General features: G+C 42.9%; 1 protein-coding gene across 8 annotated transcripts in view; it reads left to right on the forward strand.

Moving 5' to 3' along the window:
* The window catches only part of LOC132406514 (DENN domain-containing protein 1B-like), a 127,184-nt gene that overhangs the window by 101,952 nt on the left and 4,526 nt on the right, over nucleotides 1-20,706 (forward strand). For all 8 annotated transcript variants that reach the window (XM_059992291.1, XM_059992292.1, XM_059992290.1 and 5 more), the window contains 10 exons: nucleotides 884-985; nucleotides 2,464-2,589; nucleotides 8,589-8,690; nucleotides 10,051-10,141; nucleotides 10,247-10,287; nucleotides 10,809-10,880; nucleotides 15,629-15,685; nucleotides 17,940-18,074; nucleotides 18,838-18,905; nucleotides 19,661-19,871. In XM_059992291.1, coding sequence (XP_059848274.1) covers nucleotides 884-985; nucleotides 2,464-2,589; nucleotides 8,589-8,690; nucleotides 10,051-10,141; nucleotides 10,247-10,287; nucleotides 10,809-10,880; nucleotides 15,629-15,685; nucleotides 17,940-18,074; nucleotides 18,838-18,905; nucleotides 19,661-19,871 — 1,005 coding nt within the window. The remainder of the gene's footprint in view (nucleotides 1-883; nucleotides 986-2,463; nucleotides 2,590-8,588; nucleotides 8,691-10,050; nucleotides 10,142-10,246; nucleotides 10,288-10,808; nucleotides 10,881-15,628; nucleotides 15,686-17,939; nucleotides 18,075-18,837; nucleotides 18,906-19,660; nucleotides 19,872-20,706) is intronic.

Raw genomic sequence — 20,706 nt, forward strand, 5'->3', positions numbered from 1 at the left:
CTTCACATTCCAGCCATTGAGAGAATAAAAATGAGTGACTCAAAGTTCAAAGTAAATTTATTATCAAAGTATATATATGTCACTATATACAACCTTGAGATTTATTTTCTTGTGGTCGAGCAGCGTCTGTGGGGTTGGGTAGGAATTGTTTCAGGTCAAAACCCTGCAGCAGTAATACAAGTGGAGAATGGAGATGGCCCATATTAAGAGAAGATGAGGAAGTGGTGGGATAGAGGTCAGAGGTAGACTGGGGGGGGGGGGAGAAGTAAATGAAGGGTGGTGGGCAAATGCTGCCAGGGTGGTGGGGGGGGGGGAGAGACTGGCAGAAAAGAGAACCTCACTGATATGAATGAGGGTGGGAATTCTCACAGCACGAGTGATGCTTCCTCAGTCCAGTGACCTGATTTCAATTCTGACTTGTGGTACTGAAGTAAGTTAGTTTGCATGTTCTCCCTGTAATTGCATGGGTGTCCTCTGGATGCTTCAATTTCTTCCCACTTCCCCAAGAAGTGCTGGTTGTGAGGGTAATCGTCTACTGTGAATTAATCAAGGTATAGGTGGCTGGTGGAAAGGTCTAAATCAAATTACTGGATATGTGGGAGAGCACAGGTTACAGGGCACAAAGGGGAGAGTGGGAATGGGACTAGTGGGACTACTTGCAGAGCTGGCAGAGACTTGATCGAGTGAATAGTCTCTTCTGTGGTAAGGAAAAATGAAAAATATCAGGCATTACCATTGAATCTTGAGATGGCTATCGTGTTTGGAGCATTTATCACCATTTGTCTGCTGAAGTAGCTCATTCTCACAGAGGTTTTCTAAAGCAAAAGGGGAGAATTCCTTCGGTGAAACTTTGTGCCCCTCAGAATGTGCCTTTTCTTTGCAGAGGGTGAGGAGCAAAGCTCTGGACGATGTGGTTATATTAAACGTCGACACCAACAGCCTGGATTCACCCTTCAATGACCTGGAAAAGCTGCCACCAGATGTGGTGAGTTCACAGCATAGTCTGTGGTCCATCTACACCCGGGTCATGACTGAGATAGCTTGTCTGAGACTGAGAAAAGCATTTGTCCCCACCCACCTGGAAAGGCATCGTACGCTGTATCACTCTCTGACACCATAGATACCTCTGCCTTGCTAAGCAATGAGATGTATCATCACTTTTCCAAACATTGCAATACTGTGATCTTCATGTCATTGTGCATAGAAGAAAAACAATAATCACAACAATACCCAGTTCTCTATTGCTCACATCATGGAATTCAGAAAAATGAGGGGTGACCTCATTGAAACCTATCGAATGGTGAAAGCTCTTGATAGAGTGGATGTGGAGAGGATGTTTCCTATGGTGGGGGAGTCTAAGACCAGAGGGCACAGCCCCAGAATAGAGGAGCATCCATTTAGAACAGAGATGAGAAGGAATTTATTCAGTCGGAAGGTGGTGAATCTGAAATTCATTGCTATACGCAGCCATGGAAGCTAAGTCTTTGGGTATATTTAAGGCAGAGGTTCATAAATTCTTGATTGATCAGGACATGAAGGGATATGGAGAGAAGGCAGGAGACTGGGGCTGAGAGGAAAATGGATGCCATTATATTTTATCAACTTATTTTTATAGTATAATACGTTGGTTTATATGTTGTGTGTGTGACAAATGTTATTTTGTTTGGTTGTGTGTGTATACATATATATATTATAAACAGTCAGGTGACAATAAACTTGAACCTGCTATAGTGAGTACCAGCATTTGACTGAGATGTAGGAATCTAGGTGGGCCCTCAATGTGATAGACCACGTTCAGTAATTGAAAGTTGCTTCTTCTCCCATTGTTGTCAAGAGTGCATCGAACCAGCCCGACCGGTGGCTGTTGTTGCATGGCTGGGCTTTATGTGCACTGACTTGAACTTGTCACAATGGCGGACTGCACTGCTGCCTGTGAAATGGGCATTTACAGAAAGAGCTCCAGATTTAATCACTGAACACCCAGGTCAGTGAAAGGATTGCTACAATTCCGCACATTACTGCAGGGATCAGTATGTGGGTGTGAAGGGGCATGTCATGAAATGGGGAGTGGTGTTTATGGTGTTGGCACAGCAAGACTCGGAGTGTGGGAACAAGACTTAATGTGAAGGTCAGGGCAAAATTTCTTCTTAATTGACTGGAAAGATTGGGGTTTAATTGATTGTAAGTTCTGAATGCCCCTCCTTAGTGGTCATGGTTCATCTCCCCTTTCCCAACCTTCTCTTACCCCCCTATTCCTACCCATTCCCCTTCACCCTTGCTCCTTCCCCCTTTCCCTTTCACCCATCCTGTCTCCCCCGTCTCCCCTACTTTCCATCCTTCCCCACCGTCTCCCTATCTCCTTCACTTTCTCCCCCCTTTCCTCCCAGATTGCCCATCTCTGTCCACTCTGCTCCCCCTCTCTCTTCACATTACCTGTGCGGTGTCTTGTTTCCTTTATTGTAGATGTCTGTTCTGAAGATGAAGTTGAAGAAGCAGTCAGCAGTGACGGGCGATGTGGTGGCTCGAGCATTTCTGAGGACACAGGCTGCAATCTTTGGAAGCTATCAAGATGCCCTCAAATTTAATGCTGTGAGTGTCCACACAGTTACAACCACTATACCTGCAGTGCCCGGATATTTGAAAACCTATTATATACACTAGTCGTTACTTTAATTGCCCTCCTCTCAGTGAGGCTGTCAACAAGTCAGCTGAGGAATGAGGAAGGTGTGCACTGTCCGATATATTAAGAGCTACAATGAATTAAGTCATAATGCAGTAATTAGACCACAAACCTGGTCTTCGGATGGCTATAAACAAATTGAAGAAAGATTTTTTTTTGTGAGACTAATAATCATAGTTCTAAGGAAGATCATTAATGTAGGAGATATAATGAGGAGGAAGTTAAAAATCAAATTTCCTTGAGATTCATTTTCTTGCTGGAAAGAAATACAATATAATTTTTATTTATTTGTTGAGATACAGCTCTTCAAGTCGTGCTATGCAGTAATTCCCCTGATTTAATCATGGGACATAGAACATTGAATGTAGAGAGTACAGCACAGGAACAGGCACGTCGACCCACAGTGTTGTGCCAAACCAGCTAAAGGCAAACCAAAAGCAACAAACATTAATCCCTCTTACCTACAGCACGTTCCAGGCACTCGCCTCTCTTAGTGTAAAATAAAACCTACTCCACGCATTTCCTTTCAACTTTCCCCTTCTCAATGTAAATGTATGCTCTCTGGTATTAAACATTTCAATCCTGGGGGGAGACAGTTATCAATTGCTTATGTATGCTCTCATAACTTTGTATACTTTTATCAGGTTTCTTCTCATCCTCCACAGCTCCAACGAAAACAACAAGTTTATAGACAACAGACAATAGGTGCAGAAGTAGACCATTCGGCCCTTCGAGCCTGCACCGCCATTTTGAGATCATGGCTGATCAATTACTATCAATACCCGGTTCCTGCCTTGTCCACATATCCCTTGGTTCCCCTATCCATAAGATACCTATCTAGCTCCTTCTTGAAAGCATCCAGAGAATTGGCCTCCACTACCTTCCGAGGCAGTGCATTCCAGACCCCCACAACTCTCTGGGAGAAGTTTTTCCTTAACTCTGCCCTAAATGACCTACCCCTTATTCTCAATCCATGCCCTCTGGTACTGGACTCTCCCAGCATCTGGAACATATTTCCTGCCTCTATCTTGTCCAATCCCTTAATAATCTTATATGTTTCAATCAGATCCCCTCTCAATCTCCTTAATCCCAGCGTGTGCAAGCCCAGTCTCTCTAACCTCTCTGCGTAAGACAGTCCAGACATCCCAGGAATTAACCTCATGAATCTACGCTGCACTTCCTCTACAGCCAGGATATCCTTCCTTTGTTCAACCTCTCCTTATAGATCATACCCTCTAATCCAAGCTACATCCTAATAAACTGCTCTGCTCCCTCTCCAAACCCTCCACATCCTTCCTACAACAGGGTAATCAGAACTGAATGCAAGTCTCCAGATGTGGAATACCCAGTGCTTTATAAAGCCAGAACAAAGTTTTATAGTTGTGTATGTGAGATAGACATTGAGGCACAAGAAGAGAAATAAGTCTGCCTCTAGAGCTTAACTCAAAAATAGAAAGAGGAAGATTCAAGGTTGTTTAATGTCATTTCCAGTACACAAGTGTAAAGGAGAATGAAATAATTGTTACTCCAGATCTGATGCAGCCCAGAAAAACACAAAAAGATAAAGAGCACAATAACAAAAAAAACACAATAAATATAAATTAGTTTATATACATAGATTGATTGTATGTCCAAAAAGAATGTAAAATGGGGAAATAAAGTGGAAGCCAGTAGCTCTACTGCATTGTCTTAGATAGAGAGAAGTGTTGTGTATTTCATATTTCAGTAATATTTGCATATTAATGTAAATACAATTGTTTGATTAAGCAGTCTTGTTCATTTAAATAATTCATTAGAGAGATGTGTTGTGTAGTTCATATTTCAGTAATATTTGAGTATTATAAGTACAATTTTTTGATTAAGCAGTCTTGTTCATTTAAATAATCATTAGAGAGAGGTGTTGTGTATTTCATATTTCAGTAATATCTGACTATTGTTGTAAATACAATTATTTGATTAAGCAGTCTTGTTCATTTAAATAATTCATTACAGATTATATATAGAAGTATGTGAATGGCATATGTCATTACGCCACCACGTCATACATGCATGTGCCTCTCAAAGAAAAAATGAAACTAGACACATTATCTCCAGGCTTCCATCTTTTTGCTTCCAGTTAGTTTAACGTTTTGGGTCACAAAACTTAAAAATGGCAATGAGGAAGTTTTGAAATGAACCTGAGATGACTACCTACCTGTTGGAGCACAGCAAAATGTTTGAGTTTTTTAAAAAGCGCAACGAGAAATTCAATTTTTTTTAAACAGTGCAGTTATAAGATGACGAGAGGCATTGATTGTGTGGATAGTCATTTTCCCAGAGCTGAAATGGCTAGCATGAGAGGGCACAGTTTTAAGGTGCTTGGAAGTAGGTACAGGGGAGATGTCAGGGGTAGGTTTTTTATGCAGAGTGGAGAGTGCGTGGAATGGGCTGCTAGCGACGGTGGTGGAGGTGGATACGATACGGTCTTTTAAGAGACTCCTGGATGGTACAAAAATAGAGGGCAATGGGTAACCCTAGGTAATTTCTAAGATAAGGACCTGTTCGGCACAGCTTTGTGGGCCGTAGGACCTGTATTGTGCTTCAGGTTTTCTATGTTTCTATTTGCACGTGTCTCTTCAGGAGAGAGAGAGAGAGGGGGAGATCGTTGATAAACAATGAATGCATTGGGTTTAAAAACATAACATGGAAGCTGAAGGAATTCTTTACAAGTTTGAGTGGAGCCCATGGGCAATGTCAGTAGTCCTAGTAGACAAGGAGAATGGTGTTGTCACCATCTGTGGTGATTTTGTCATCATCAACCTCAAACTAAAAGCTGATTAATACCCTCTGCCCAGGATGGAGGATATCTTTGCAAACCTTTCTGGAGGGAAACACTTCAGCAAAGTGGACTTAGCTGATGCCTACCTACAGATGGAGATGGAAGAAGAGTCCAAAATGTTTCTGATCATAAACACTCACAAGGGTGTTTATCACTATAATAGGCTTATTTTTGGAGCAGCACCTGCACTCTGGCTGGAAGCTAGGAACCAGGTGCTACAAGGCTACCCAGGCACTTAATGTTACCTGGATGACATCATTGTTACCGGTAAGGATGACAAGGAACATCTCCATAATTTCAAGACAGCGTTAAAAAGATGAGAAGATTATGGGCTCAGAACATGATGTAACAAGTGTGAATTCTTTAAACCAAGCATCACTTACTGTGATCACGCCATTGATGCACAAGAATTACACAAGTGTGCTGAGAAAATTCAAGCAGTGGCTACAAAGGATGTATCACAGTTGAGGTCCTTTTTAGGATTTGACAATTAGTATAAAATTCCTGCCAGATCTGACTACTGTGCTCTATCCATTGAACTCATTACTATAGATCGGGAAGAAGCGGCAAAGGACAAAAGCAGTGTGAGGTGACTTTCGAAAAGGTAAAGGACATGGTGACATCTGACACTGTACTCAAACATTATGATCTACATCATCCAGTGAAGCTTACCTCAGCTGCCTAACCTTATGGTGTTGGTGTAGTTATGTCACATGTTATGAGTGACAGAAGTGACCCCCCCCCCATAGTATTTGCATCACATTCCCTTACCACTGCGTAGAAAAATCATGCACAGATTGACAGAGAGGACTTGAGTCTGGTTTGGAGAGTAAAACATTTCCACCTATACTTGTATGGGAGAGAGTTTACCCTCGTTACTGATCATCAACCACCAGTGTCCATTTCAATCCACAGAAGGGTGTTCCACTAACTTCAGCAGCAGGAATGTAGAGATGGGCTCTGTTTCTTGGAGGACATAATTATAATAAGATTGAATTCAAGAGGAGACGAATCATAAAATGCAGACTGATTGCCCCATTTACCTTCGGAAAAGGAAATACCTGAAAAATTTACAAAAGAGGACACCCCTCTAGATGTATGCTCCCTAACACAAATTGAAATTCTCCCTGTTACTGCAGACATGATCCAAAGGGAAACCGGAAAAGAACCCACACTGCCTCAGGTCTACATGGTCTCCTAAAATGGCTGGAATGTGCAGCAGAAACTTCGGTTGCCCCAATTTTACCAGCGCAGGGTTGAACTTGTCCTTAATGGGGGTTGCCTTATGTGGGGACTGATAGTTGTTGTACCATCCAAGCTGAGAGCTACATGCTGGTCATCTGGACCTGGTCAAAATGAAAGTGTTGGCTCGAAGCTTTGGCAGCCTGGGATCGAGCAGTTGCCACACGTTGTTTGGGATGCCAACATGTCCAGAAGATGCCAAGGGCAGCACCTCTTCATCCCTGGGAATGGCCTGCATTTACCTGGCAGAGGATTCATGTGGATTTTGCCAGACCATTCATAGACACAAACTTCTTGGTAGTCATGGATGCAGCTACAAAATGGCCAGGAATGTTCCAGATAGCCTCCACTACAGCCTTGCAGAATATTGATGCATTCCAGAACATTTAGTCAGTGACAGCGCACTGCAGTTTGTTGTGAAACAGTTTCCGTCATCCCTGAAAATAAATGGAATAAGACATATTACATCTGGACAATACCACCCAGCTACAAATGGTTTGTTGGAAGGATTTGTCCAGAGTCTAAAGAATGCACTGTGAGCAGAACACACTGCACTGACACTGAAGCAGAAGCTGGTTAATTTCCTCCTTGCATATCGCAATGCATCACACTCCACAATCAACAACTCACCAGCCGTGCTGTTCCTGGGACGTCCCTTGTGCTCACACTTGGATTTCCTCAACACCAGTCTCGGAAGGAGAATGCAAGGCAAACAGCTGAGACAAATTGAAGGCTCCTAAAACAAGGTTCAATGTTTCTCTCCTGGACTAGCATGGTGAGGACCACAGAGGTGATCAGAAATGGGTATTCAGAAATATTAAGGACAGAACTGGACCACTTTCCTATACGGTACTGTGGAAGTTGTATCAGGTGCCACCTGGAGACGACACACTGATCAATTGAGGAGAACAGGGTCATTTATTGGAGAAGAAAGGTGTCCAAAGCTGTCAGAACAACTTCCTGCAGTCCCAGAGTCAACTTCTACAGCCACATAGAGAAGGCCCAAGACCTGAGATTGTTTCACCGACCAAGCAGAGTGGTTCTCCCTTGTCAGGAAAGACATTATCCCACAAGAGTAAGAAGTCATCCACAGCAATTAAACCTTTACGCCTGAATGAAACAATTTATTATGCCGTGGATGTCTATATAGTAATTCTATTTATTTATATATATAATTAAGTTGTATATATAGTATATGTTTATAAGTTGAGATACATTCTATATTGAGTAGGAGTTATAGCTAAGTAGGGAGGAGTGTTGTGTATTTAATATTTAATATTTCAGTAATATTTGAGTAAATTGTAAATGCATTGTCTGATTTAGCATTCATGTTTGTTTAAATACGTGATACATGTGTGCACCTCTCTGAATGTAAATAAGAAATGATATCTCTGGGCTCCTGTCTTTTTGGTTTCAATTAGTTTTATGATTTGGAGTTGCAAAGCAGAACAAGAAGCACCCACGACACAGTGTAGAATAGCATCGTGTAACATATCACTCTCTGATACCACGTATTATGTACAGATATCACTACTTCGTTGAGTAATGAGATGGTACTTTGTGTTAGATCATTACTTCTCCCTACAATTGAACACTTCCCGTATTTCAAAAATGTGTTATTTCCTGATGATTTGATGATAAAGACATCATATCATGATGATGTGAGAATGTTCAAAGGAGTGTGACTAATTGGAGAACTCTTTCGAAGAACTAGCATGTGCACAATGGGCTGAGTGGCTTCCGTCTGTCATTTCAACTCTAAACAACAAGATTTGAGAAGACCATTGAGAAAGCCAGGAGGAAAAGTGAAACCGCTCATGAATTTTTTTTTACTTCCTGTGTCCTTAGGGGGAACCAGTTACGTTTTGTGAGGAGACATTTTTGGACCACAAACCGAGCTCGATGAAGAATTTCCTGCAGCATGCAGTGCACCTTCAACTGTTCAAACAGGTGAGGCTTGACATGAGGCAGGAATGGGGCCTGTGTATCGGGTACAACCCCGGAGACTGAAAATCTTCCATCACCTCACTCTTGCTCAGACTCCCTGGTGCCACAATGCATTGAAAACCTCCTCAGTTTTCCATTCTGAATACTCATTGTTCATTATTTCAAGAAACAGAACTGTACATTTCCAGCACAGAGACATCTCATCTTGAATGGTCCGGCTCAGTACCAGAATAATCCCAAAATAACCCCACTGCTTTGGTTGGCTTCCTACAATCCTCAAACCTCCTCTAGATTCCCATTCCCATTCTGATGTGTTGATCCATGACCTCCTCTTGTGTCACCCAGGCCACCCTGAGGGTGCAGGAGCAACACATATTCCATCTGGGTACCCTCCACCCAGAGGGCATGAATATCGATTTATCCTTCTGGTAAAAAAATATTTTCCCCCTCCTTTCCTCTATTCCCCCTCTGACCTTTCACCTCTTCTCACATGCCTATCACTCCCCCCCCCCTTGCCCTCTTGGTCCCCTCTTCCTTCCTTTTGTCCTGTGGTCTATCCTCCTCTCCTATGTTTCTTCTCCAGCCATTGACCTTTCCCACCCAACTGGCTTCACCTATCACCTTCCAGCTAGACTCCTTCCCCCCTCCCCTTCACCTTTTTATTTATCATCTTCCCCCTTCCTTTCCAGTCCTGAAAAAATGGCCCGAAACATTGACTGTTTATTCTTTTCCACAGATGCTGCCTGAGCTGCTGAGTTCCTCCAGTATTTTGTGTGTGTTGCTCTGGATTTCCAGCATCTGCAGACTTTTTTGTGTTTATGTAAATATTTGTCCTGTTTTCCAAGATATGACAGTGTTTGGTAAACTACCCCATGGCAAAACATTTCATGATCCAACAAAAAAGTGTGTAATGAAACCTCCTCTTCCTCTTAAAGGCAATTTTATACTTTAACTCCTCACACAGATCATCTCTCTCCCTTCCTCCCACAACCATGGTAATGCAGTGATTAGCATAAAGCTACCACAGCACCAGTGACCCAGGTTCAAAACCCGCCACTGCCTGTAAGGAGCTTATATGTATTCCCTGTGACCTCGTGGGTTTCCTCCAAGTGCTCTGGTTTCCTCCCACAGTCCAAAAGACATAAGTAGGTTAATTGGTCTCATTGGGGTAATTAGTTTGTGCAGGGTTGTTGGGCTCTGCTGTAGATCTAAATAAAAAGTAAAATAAATCAGCTGACCTAAGGAAAATCTCATTTGAGTTGATTTTGTCTTTCAGCCTTTCCCTTAACCCGCCGTTAATTCTCCTTTAGCTCTATGTCTGCTCACATTCAACTTGTTTCTGTTTCATGTCATTTTGATTCAGTTTATAGATAATCGACTGGAAAAGCTTAACCAGGGGAAGGTACTGACAGATCTGTTCGAGGAGGAGGTTAATCTGGGTGGTTATTCTTCAGGTGAGCACCTTGAATGAGTTCTCACATGAATCAGCACAGATGCCATGCTTACGCTTTTCTTGTATTGTGATGGCCACTAATTCTGGGCTTCTCCCATTTCCTCAGGCTGCTCCAAGACCTATCAACAATGGAAGCAAAGTGTAAAGGTAAATAAAAACACCTTTCATTGATAACACCAATGATATAGATGGATCATTGTTGGGGCAGGGTACTGGGACTGTCAGAGGAGACCAGAGATTGGATGGAGTAAGGAGGGAGAGAGCAAGTGCAGACGGTAGGAGTGAAACTGAAGGAAGGAGGGAGGGGAAGTGCAGAATACAGAGAAGTAGAATAGAAAGTGACGGGGAGAGGGAGGGAGGGAATGGAATCCAGGATGGATAAGGAGGGTACAGAGTGTTGGGAGGGAGGAGTGGGGAAAGGGAGAAAGAGTGCATCTTGATCAGAGGTGCCACCTATTACAAGAGATGGAGAATGATGATTGATGAGTGTTGGCCTGAGAGTAAAGTACATTTTATCAGGGGCTTGCTTACTCTAGTGGAAAGGGTGCTAAGCTACTTGTGATGCCAAAGCCTGGAGGTGAAGGAACATGAATGAATTTGAAGGAATTCGGAGGCTTGATGATGAGATGAGACATGATGTTTCAACAATTCACTCTGTTTATGTGCAGAGAAGTGGTGGAGCCCTGATTCACACAGTGAAATCTAAAGCCAATCCAGCTGTGAAGAACATGTATAACTTTGTAAGTACTGAGGAGCTCACAGCAAACCTTTCATTCCACAGGGTCAGCGTGACTGCTGACAACTGGCCTGATGTAACGGGTGTTCACAACTGGTTGCTGTGGATGTTAAAACAGGACAATCTCTGGGACTGAAACAACTCACCATTACTTACATAAAGGAAAAGACTTTGCAATTCACAACCTCAAGGCATTCCAAATTTCCTCATGGTCAATAATACATTTTTTGAAGTGTTAACTTTTTTGCATTGTAGGAAATAATCAGAGTCAGAATCAGGTTTAATATCTCTGGCAGATGTCATGAGATTTGTTGTTCTGCGGCAGTACATTGCAATACATAATTATAAAAACTGTAAGTTACAGTGTGTGTATATATGTGTGTGTGTATATATATATATATATATATATATATATATATACACACACAATATTTATAAAGTTAAATAAGTAGTGCAAAAAGGGAGAGAAAAAAGATAGTGCTCGTGGGTTCAATGTCCATTCAGAAATCTGATGGCAGAGGGAAAGAAGCTGTTCCTGAATCATACACCTTCAGGCTCATGTACCTCCTGCCTGTTGGCAACAATGAGAAGAGGTCATGTCTGAGGTGGTGGAGATATTTAATGATAAACTATAAATGTATAATGTTTTTGTCAAATTGAGTAATAACTTTTGAGCAGACACTAAGGATACTTCCTTCCTCATATTTCCATACAACACAGGAAGAAGCCGTTCTGGCCCATCATGCCTAAGCTAACTCACAAAACAATCACTACCCCCCCCCCACTCCATCCCATAACCTGCCCTCTCCACATTCCAATTACTATTCTCCAGATTCAGCCCGTCATCTGTACATTAGGGCAAGATTTTACAATGGCCAATCAACCACCAACACCCACCACAACTGGGACACGGACCTGAGGATCCGATTGAACCTCATAGTTCCAGGAGAATGTGTGAACTCCACACACAGAACATGGAAGTCAGGAATAAGCTTAGGTCCATGGGATTGTGAAGCAGCTCCTGAACTTTAGTGCCAGTATTTACATCCATCTAAGAGAATAAGTAGAGTCTTGGGTTTAAACTACAGCTCAACACTCAGCACATTTATCCCATCCAAGTTCATGACCAAGCTTCAAAACTGTACCTCTGTACTTGGGTCATTAGCAGATCACAGTCAAAGACAATCAGCATCTCCTCGATGATCATTATTAAAGGTGTGTGCTTTAATAGATCTATGGAAAAGAGTAAACAGTTAACGTTCTGGGCCAAGACCCTTCACCAGGACTCGGCCCAAAATGTCAGCAGTTTACTCTTTTCCATAGATGCTGCCTGGCCTACTGAGTTCCTCCAGTATCTTGTGGGTGTTCTTTGGATTTCCAGCACCTGCAGGTTTTCTTGTGGCTAAGTACAGCTCCAATGCCATCTTTTAATTTGCCGATGACACGAATACTGTTAGACGAATCGTAGGTGGTGATGTGGCAGCTTACTGGAGTGAGATAGGTCGAGAGGTACCACAATAACAATCTCTTGTTCAGTGTCAGCAAAGTTAAAGGACTGACTGTTGACTTCAGGAAGGGTTGAGGTGAATGGACATCTCGAGTCTACACTGAGGGATCGGCAGTGGAGAGAGTCAGCAGCTTTAAATTCCTGGGCATTAGCATATCCTGTGACCTGTCATGGGCTCAGCACATAAATAGAATCATAAGGAAAGCACAACATCATCTTCACTTTCTTAAGACATTATGGAGGTTTAGTTTGTCATCATGTACTCTTTAAAAAATTCTCAAGATGTACTAGAGCATAGATCATAGAACAGTACAGCATAATTCAGGCCCTTTGGTCCACAATGTTATGCTGACCTTTTAACCTACTCTAAGATCATCTAACCCTTCCCTCCTACATAGCCTCCATTTTTCTAACTTCCATGTGGCTATCTAAGAGTCTTTTAAATGCCCCTAATGTATCTACCTCTACCACCACCCTGACAGTACATTCCACATACCCAACACCCTGTGTGAAAACTTATCTCTTACACCCTCCCTATTTTCTCCATTCACCATAAAATTATGCCCCCTTGTATTAGTCATTTCCAGTATGGAGAAAAGTCTCTGGATGTCCACTCAATCTATGTCCCTTATCATCTTGTACACTTCTATCAAGTCACCTCTCATCCTTCTTCACTCCAAAGAGAAAAGTCCTAGCTCACTCAATCATAAGACATGTTCTCTAATCCAGACAGCAAGCTGGTAAATCTCCTCTACACCATCTCTAAAGCTTCCACATCCTTCCTATAATGAGATGGATATACTGTTGAATATATCCGCACTGTCTGAATGCTGGTCTGGTACAGCAATTAAAGCATACAATCGGCAGATAATAGTGAACACATCACAGGAAAACCCCTCCCCACCATTGGTTGCATCTACAGGATGCACTGCCTCAAGAAAGCAGCATCTATCATCAAAGATCTTCACAATCCAGGACATGCCATTTTGTCATAGCTACAGTCAGGCAGGAGCAACAGAAGCCTGAGGTCCCCCACCAGCAGGTTCAAGAAAAACCACTTTCCTTCAGCCATTCAATCTTGAGCCAATAGGCAAAACCCTAATCTCTACAGTTTAGCAACACTGTGACTGCTCTGGTCACTTTTCCACTAGAATGGACTTTGTTTTCTTTTGTTCCAATTACGTTCTTGTAAAAATTATGTATAATTTCTGTTTACTTCATGTTTGCTTTCTTGTGAATGCTGTTTTCCTGATGCCATTTGACTGTGATGCTACTGCAAGTAAGTTTCTCATGCACCTATGCATAAATCTATTTGTGCATATGACAACAAACTCGACTTTCAAAGTATGTATACTATATGCAACCTTGAGATTCATCTCCGTACAGGCAGCCATGAAACAAAGAAACCCCAAAAGAACCCAGTAAAAAACTCACAGAGAGAAAAAATCATGCTAGCAATAGAAGTAAGCAAATAGCATTGGGAACCGAAGTTTTACAAGACTCAAGTCTTTGTCTTCTCCAGAAAAATGGCATCTGCGGTAGCATAGCACCCTCTTGATACTGCATTAATATTTCTTCCTTGAGTTTTGTATTCAAGTTCTTGTAATGGGTTTGAACTAGCAAGCTTCTGACTCATTCATAGGAGTCCATCTTACTGAGCCACACCTAAATGTAGTTACCTTTATTTATAACCTACAGTTCACATTCTTTCTACCAGTCAAACCTGTCTGCTAACATTAACCCTACTTCTCCCATATGTCCTTGGCCCTTGCTGTCTTTAATCCTTTACACCTCTCCAAGTCTTTTGCACCCAATTCCAGATTGCAGGACACCACCTATCTCTGTCACTCCACCTTTCGCAGCCTAGCACCGTCTCTGGAGTTTGCTAATTTCCTACTGCCTCCTTGCCGCTTCCTTCATCTTCAAGTACTCAACAGAATCAGAATTGAGTACAGTATCACTGGCATATGTCATAAAATTTGGCGCAAGAGGAGTCCATGTCAGAACAGGAATGGGAGTCAGAATTAAAATGTTTGGCCAGCGGAAAGTTGCACTTGTGGCGATGGAGCAGATGTGCTCGATGAAGTGGTCCCTCAACTTACAACAGGTCTCACCAATGTAGAGGAGCCTGCATCGGGACCACCGGACACAATAGGGGACCCCAGCACATGTGCAGGTGAAATGTTGCCTCACCTGGAAGTACTGTTTGGGGCCCTGAATGGAGGTGAGGGAGGAGGTGTATGGGCAGGTAAAGCACTTGGGCCCCTTGCAGGGATAACCAGTCTATAAAACACTGCCATTAAGTATTGTCTAACTCTCATCAGTATGGCTTACAAAAGCCCGAAAGAGTTAGCAGAATGATCTTCAGGCTCAGTTGCACAGAGACTGGAGAATTTCTCCTGTAGTACAGACAAGATTGAGTAGTGATTTAATAGAAGCAAATGGTCCAAACGAGTTGAATAATACGCGTGGATTGAGAACCAGTTTAAGGTAGTTAACAGAGTCGCACGAGGAAAATCCTCTCAGTGCAGCATCTGAACATTACCTTTAGTTTAAATCAGAGGATCACAAGAGGTAAACCAGCACTGGTACCAAACTTCTTCATCCTGTGGAATGGAAGCACACACAAAATGCTGCAGGAACTCAACAGGTCAGGCAGTATCTATGGAGGGGAATGAACAGTCAGTGGATTGGGCTCAGACCCTTCATTAGGGTCTAAGGTCTGAAGTATTCGCCCAAAACATGGACTGTCCATGGATGCTGCCTGACGTGTTGAGTTCCTCCAGCGTTTTACGTGTACTGCTCTGGATTTCCAGTGTCTGGAATCTCTCCTGTAAATGGAAGCAGGTTCAATGATCACGTTCAGAGTAGTTGTGGGAGGTAGTTGGCATAGGCACAAAGAAGCAGAGAAAATGATTGTGCAAAGAGCAGAAGGGAGAGCTTGAGGACTGACGTGGCTTTGCCATGTTGTAATACGTTTATGATCCTTTGTAAATGGCAATTTTTGTTGCTGAAGACTGGAGTACAGCTTCAGCGCCGGAGCAGAGATAAAACTTTTTGTTGTGGGGGGGAAGAAACAGGGATGAAAGGAGGGTAGAGGAGGAGAAGAGGAGCTCCTGCAGATCCAAAGATGATGACAATGAATCAATGGTGATGGAGTCAAGAGCTAAGAGACTGGAGGGGAGGTGTCAATGGTAATGGTTTCAGAAATGCAAAAATATTCATGATGTCTTTGTTATTTCTAGGCTAAAGATCAAGCTAGATTGGGCTTGAAGGGGATGAAAAATCGTCTGAAACACAAGGTACTGGTGACATCATCATCTAACTTTTCCTTCTTCTTATGCTTGTGCTGAAACTCAATGGTGGTTTTATAACACCCTTGCTGACCTGTCCTCTGTAAACTTTGTGGCTTTGTGTTTGGAGAAGTGTTAACCTGGAATGCAACTATATATGAATGACTAATATAGTGATTTGAATCCAGGCCAGACTCACTCATGGATGTGGAAGCATGTTGGGCCGTACCATGTTAATGTGCAGGACCCTGGGGGGACCTTTTGCTTTGTAGCCACGTGGCACAGTGCTGAATACTGTGTGAATACCACTGCGCAAGAACAGAGAAGTCTATAGAAAGTAATGGATAAAACCCAGACCATCACAGGAAAAGCCCTCCCCACCTCTGAGCACACCTACAAGGAGCGATGCCACAGGAAAACAAAATCCATCAACAAGGACACCCACCATCCAGGCTATGCCCCCTTCTCATCCCCTGCCATCAGGAAGGAGGTACAGGAGCCTTATTCCTATACCAGCAGGATCAGGAACCATTATTACCCCTCAGCATCAGGCTCCTGAACCAGTATAGGTAACTTCACTCACCTCAACACTAAACTGATTCCACAACCTATGGGCTCACTTTCAAAGAATTGACAATTGACAATAGACAATAGACAATAGGTGCAGAAGTAGACCATTCAGCCCTTCGAGCCTGCACTGCCATTTTGAGATCATGGCTGATCATCTACTATCAATACCCCGGTTCCTGCCTTGTCCCCATATCCCTTGATTCCCCTATCCATAAGATACCTATCTAACTCTTTCTTGAAAGCATCCAGAGAATTGGCCTCCACTGCCTTCCGAGGCAGTGCATTCCAGACCCCCACAACTCTCTGGGAGAAGAAGTTTTTCCTTAACTCTGTCCTAAATGACCTACCCCTTATTCTCAAACCATGCCCTCTGGTACTGGACTCTCCCAGCATCAAACTCATGTTCTCAATATTATTACAAACAACACACACAAAATGCTGGTGGAACACAGCAGGGCAGGCAGCATCTATAAGGAGAAGCACTGTCGACGTTTCAGGCCAAGACCCTTCATCAGGAAAAGCCCTCCCCACCTCTGAGCACACCTACAAGGAGCAATGCCACAAGAAAACAAAATGACTAAGGGTCTCGGCCCAAAACATCGACAGTGCTTCTCCTTATAGATGCTGCCTGGCCTGCTGTGTTCCACCAGCATCTTGTGTGTGTTTGAATTTCCAGCATCTGTAGATTTCCTCGTGTTTGTTCTCAATATTATTTACTTATTTATTATTATTAATGTAACACTTGCCCAACAGGCTGGTATATGTCTAGGGGGAAAATTTCCAGCCACTCTACAACTCTACCTCCTGTATACGTAGGTGCTGTGGGAATCAAGTTAAAGCAGTGTTGCACACACAATATCAAACTCACACCAGATACCATTATAGAATATACTTTAAAGATTTTACTAAATCTAGATGAGTACCAACAATCTAGTATATATGAAGGAAAAGAAAATAAAGTAAAAGGCGCCAAACTTATCAGAGTTCAGTCAGTTTAGTGCACATCGTTGGAGCTCAACCATAGAACCATTCGACCCCTCGTCGCTTTCCTCCGACCTCCACGTCCTCGCACCTGGGACCACCCCAGTGGTCCACCGAGCAGTGCAGCACACGTCCACCTTCCTCAGCGTCTTCTTCCCGTTTTGTGTTTACTATAAAAACACAATTTTCCTCAGCTCAAGCTGGTAAAACCAGGCATAGCCAAGTGCACTCATTTCTCAGTTGCTAGGAACTTTCAGACTATTCCTGTGATGTTTAGCATTGTGGCTTTCTGAAGATTTACATAAATATTGCTGTATAACTCTAATTGTTTAATGCAATAGTGTAGTGCCTTTGGGGTGACACCAGTTATAAATACTACAATCAGGACAATGTATATACCCTGTTCATGTTCCAAAGTCTTTCAATTTCCTCTTTTAATTCAGCATATTTCTGGAGTTTTTCACTTACTGATTTCAGTAAGTTATGTGTGTTTGGAATGGCTATATCGATTACGTTGCTTATCCTGTATTATTGTTTTTTTTTAATTTACAGCTTTCTTTGGCAGATTGGTTGTCAGTCTTTGTATGTAGTTTTTTGACAATTCTATTGTATTTCTTTGTTCTGTTGTGAATGCCTGCAAGAAAATTAATTCAGTGTAGTATATGGTGACATGTACATTGATAATAAACTTACTTTGAATTTTGATTTGCAGGACTTGGGTAATGAGCAAGGGTTTCAGCGCGGTGGATCACTGAGATATCAACCGGTCGGGGGCCCCATCCATCAGAGGCGCATTCAGACAGAGTCCCTGCAGAACCGCCTGCCCATCACCCAGCACTTTGGTCAGGTAGGAAGCCTCTGTAATGAGGGGCAACTGGACTCCCAGTTCCTGCACCTTCACTGCCCGCTGATTATTGGTTTCAAAACCTGGTTGCCTCGCCAACAACTTAGTACATTTGTTCATGCTGAGTTATTTGTCTGGAGAAGGCATCACAACTTCTGTTTCTGAGGGAGGACTTTAGAATGCCGGTCGGAGGTTGGTGTTTCTCTTCTCGGTCTCCCTCTGGTGTCATAGCCACTGGGCACAGAAACTATACAATCAGAGCCCTGAAATTAACAAAAGGTGACCTCAAAGCCTGAAGTTAATAAGGGGGAAGACAAGTTACCAATCTGTCAGCTTGGTTAGTGTAACACTACGCCAGTGGAAGCGACACAGGTTCAGCTCTGCTGCTGCTGTAAGGAATTTGTAGTTTCACCCTGCGACTGTGTGGATTCCAGTTTCCTCCCACATTTCTAACATGTATGGTTTGGTAGGTGAGTTGCTCACATGGTTGTAATTGGGCAGTGTAGGCCGTTGGGCCAGGAGAGCCTGTTACCACACTGTATCTGTAAATAAAATCCTCGATGACTGTTATCATCTGCGTCGTTCACAGGTTCCTTTATCTGAAGACACCAGTCTCAGATACATGTCAACTAAGTTTACTTTGTGAGTTTGTATAAAAATTATGCTGGGGTAATTGGTCAAGGTAGATCAATCTATCAGCTATTAACAGGAGTGTGTGCCAGCCCCTCATTGTCTTGTTTAACGGTTTTCACCATTTCTCCTCTAGTCTCGCCCCCGCAGACCAACCCGTCGCCAAACAAGCATCAACGGACCGCTACCCACTGGGACAGTCAGGTAAATCATTCTTCACCCATCCCCTCAGCTGCAGGTGTCCGTAAGTCAAATGGGATGACCGACCGGACTCGCAGAGTACATACACCCTTGGCCTTTACATCCTGATTCATATCATAAAATGGACAATGCGATACAACATAGAACACTGCAGCACATCGCAGGCCCTTTGGCCCACGAAGTCATGCTGACCTTTTAACCTACTCTAAGATCAATCTAGTCCTCCCCTCCTAATGTAACCCTCCATTTTACTATCATCTACGTGCCTACCTAGGAGTTTCTTAAATGCTCCTGATGTATGAGGCTCTACCACCGCCCTGTCAGTGTGTTCCCACACACCCACCAGTCTGTGTGTAATATACTTATGACCCTTATACTTTCCTCCAGTCCCCTCAAAATTATGCCCCTTGTATTAGTCATTTCTGCCCTGGGGGAAAAATCTCTGGCTATCCGCTCCATCAATACCTCTTATCATAGTAGACACCTCTATTGTCACCTCTCATCCTCCTTCACTGCAAATAGAAAATGCAGACCTTTCCCCCACTCCCATCAACTGGAATGCAGACCCATTTTCCTGTCCCATCACTTTGGGACTGCAAGCACGTTGTCCTGTTGACATTAAGTATGGGCCCACTTTTAAAGGAAACCAGTGAGTGTTTATCCCATTTCTCTGACTGACCATTGTTGGGGTTTTAAGTCTCCTGATCTTCAGCCCCCTCCAGACTGCTGATGCCCAGGTATTTGCTTGACTTGTGCAGATCCACCAGTGAGGAGGATGGACTAGACAGCTCCCTGGACACAATCACTGATGAATTCCTTGACTGCAGCCTCCTGCAGGAAGAGAATATGGACCTGCTCGGGGAGATCTTTGATACACTCAGTACCCGGACAGCTCACGACAAGGGCCATCTATATGGAACGCGCAGCCTCGACTTATTCAACTTGGACTCCATGGAGGACATCCGCAGGGTAGAATGCTCTTTAATCTCTATTATATCAGGCACAAAGATTCTGGAAATCTAAAACAAAAGCAGAAAGTGTTGGAAACACACAGCAGATTAGGCAGTATCTGTAGAGGGAGGAACAATGTTTTAGTTCAGCCACCTTTAATTAGAATTGTTGTGATGGAAAATCGTCAACCCGAAATGTTAACTCCACAGACTCTACCTCAATTATACTTCTTGATTAAGACAGATATCTAGATCAATTTCTATTAGAACAGAGATGAGGAGCCAATATCTTTATTAGAACAAAGATGTGGAGGAATTTTATTGTTAGGGCAAAAATGAGGAGGAAATTCTTTTACCAGAGAGTAGTGAATCTGGAACTCAGTGATACAGACGGCTGTGAAGGCCAATTCATTGGGTATATTTTTAGTGAAGGTTGTAAGGTGTTTGTACATTCTCTCTGTGGCCACATGGGTTTCCACCAGGTGCTCTGGTTTCTTATCACAGTCCAAAGACGTACTGGTTAGTAAATTAATTGGTCATTGTAAATTGTCCCATGATTAATCTAGGATTAAATCAGGGAATGCTGAGCAGTGTGGCTCAAAGGACCTACTCTGCACTGGATCTCAATAAAATAAAAAATAAAATCAAGAACATGGAACAGTAAAGGTTCCTGGCCCACAACTTTGTGCCGACCCTTTAACCTACCCAAAGATCAATGTAACTCTTCCCTCCCACATAACCCTCCATTTCTGGACATCACAACGTTGGAAGAACATGAAGGTCTAAAGAATGTAAAAATGGTTCCGGATGCAAGGGATATTACCAATAAGGTTAGGCTGCAGAATCTGGGATTG

The sequence above is a fragment of the Hypanus sabinus genome, chromosome 16, assembly GCF_030144855.1.
Source record: "Hypanus sabinus isolate sHypSab1 chromosome 16, sHypSab1.hap1, whole genome shotgun sequence".
NCBI classification, from domain to species: domain Eukaryota; kingdom Metazoa; phylum Chordata; class Chondrichthyes; order Myliobatiformes; family Dasyatidae; genus Hypanus; species Hypanus sabinus.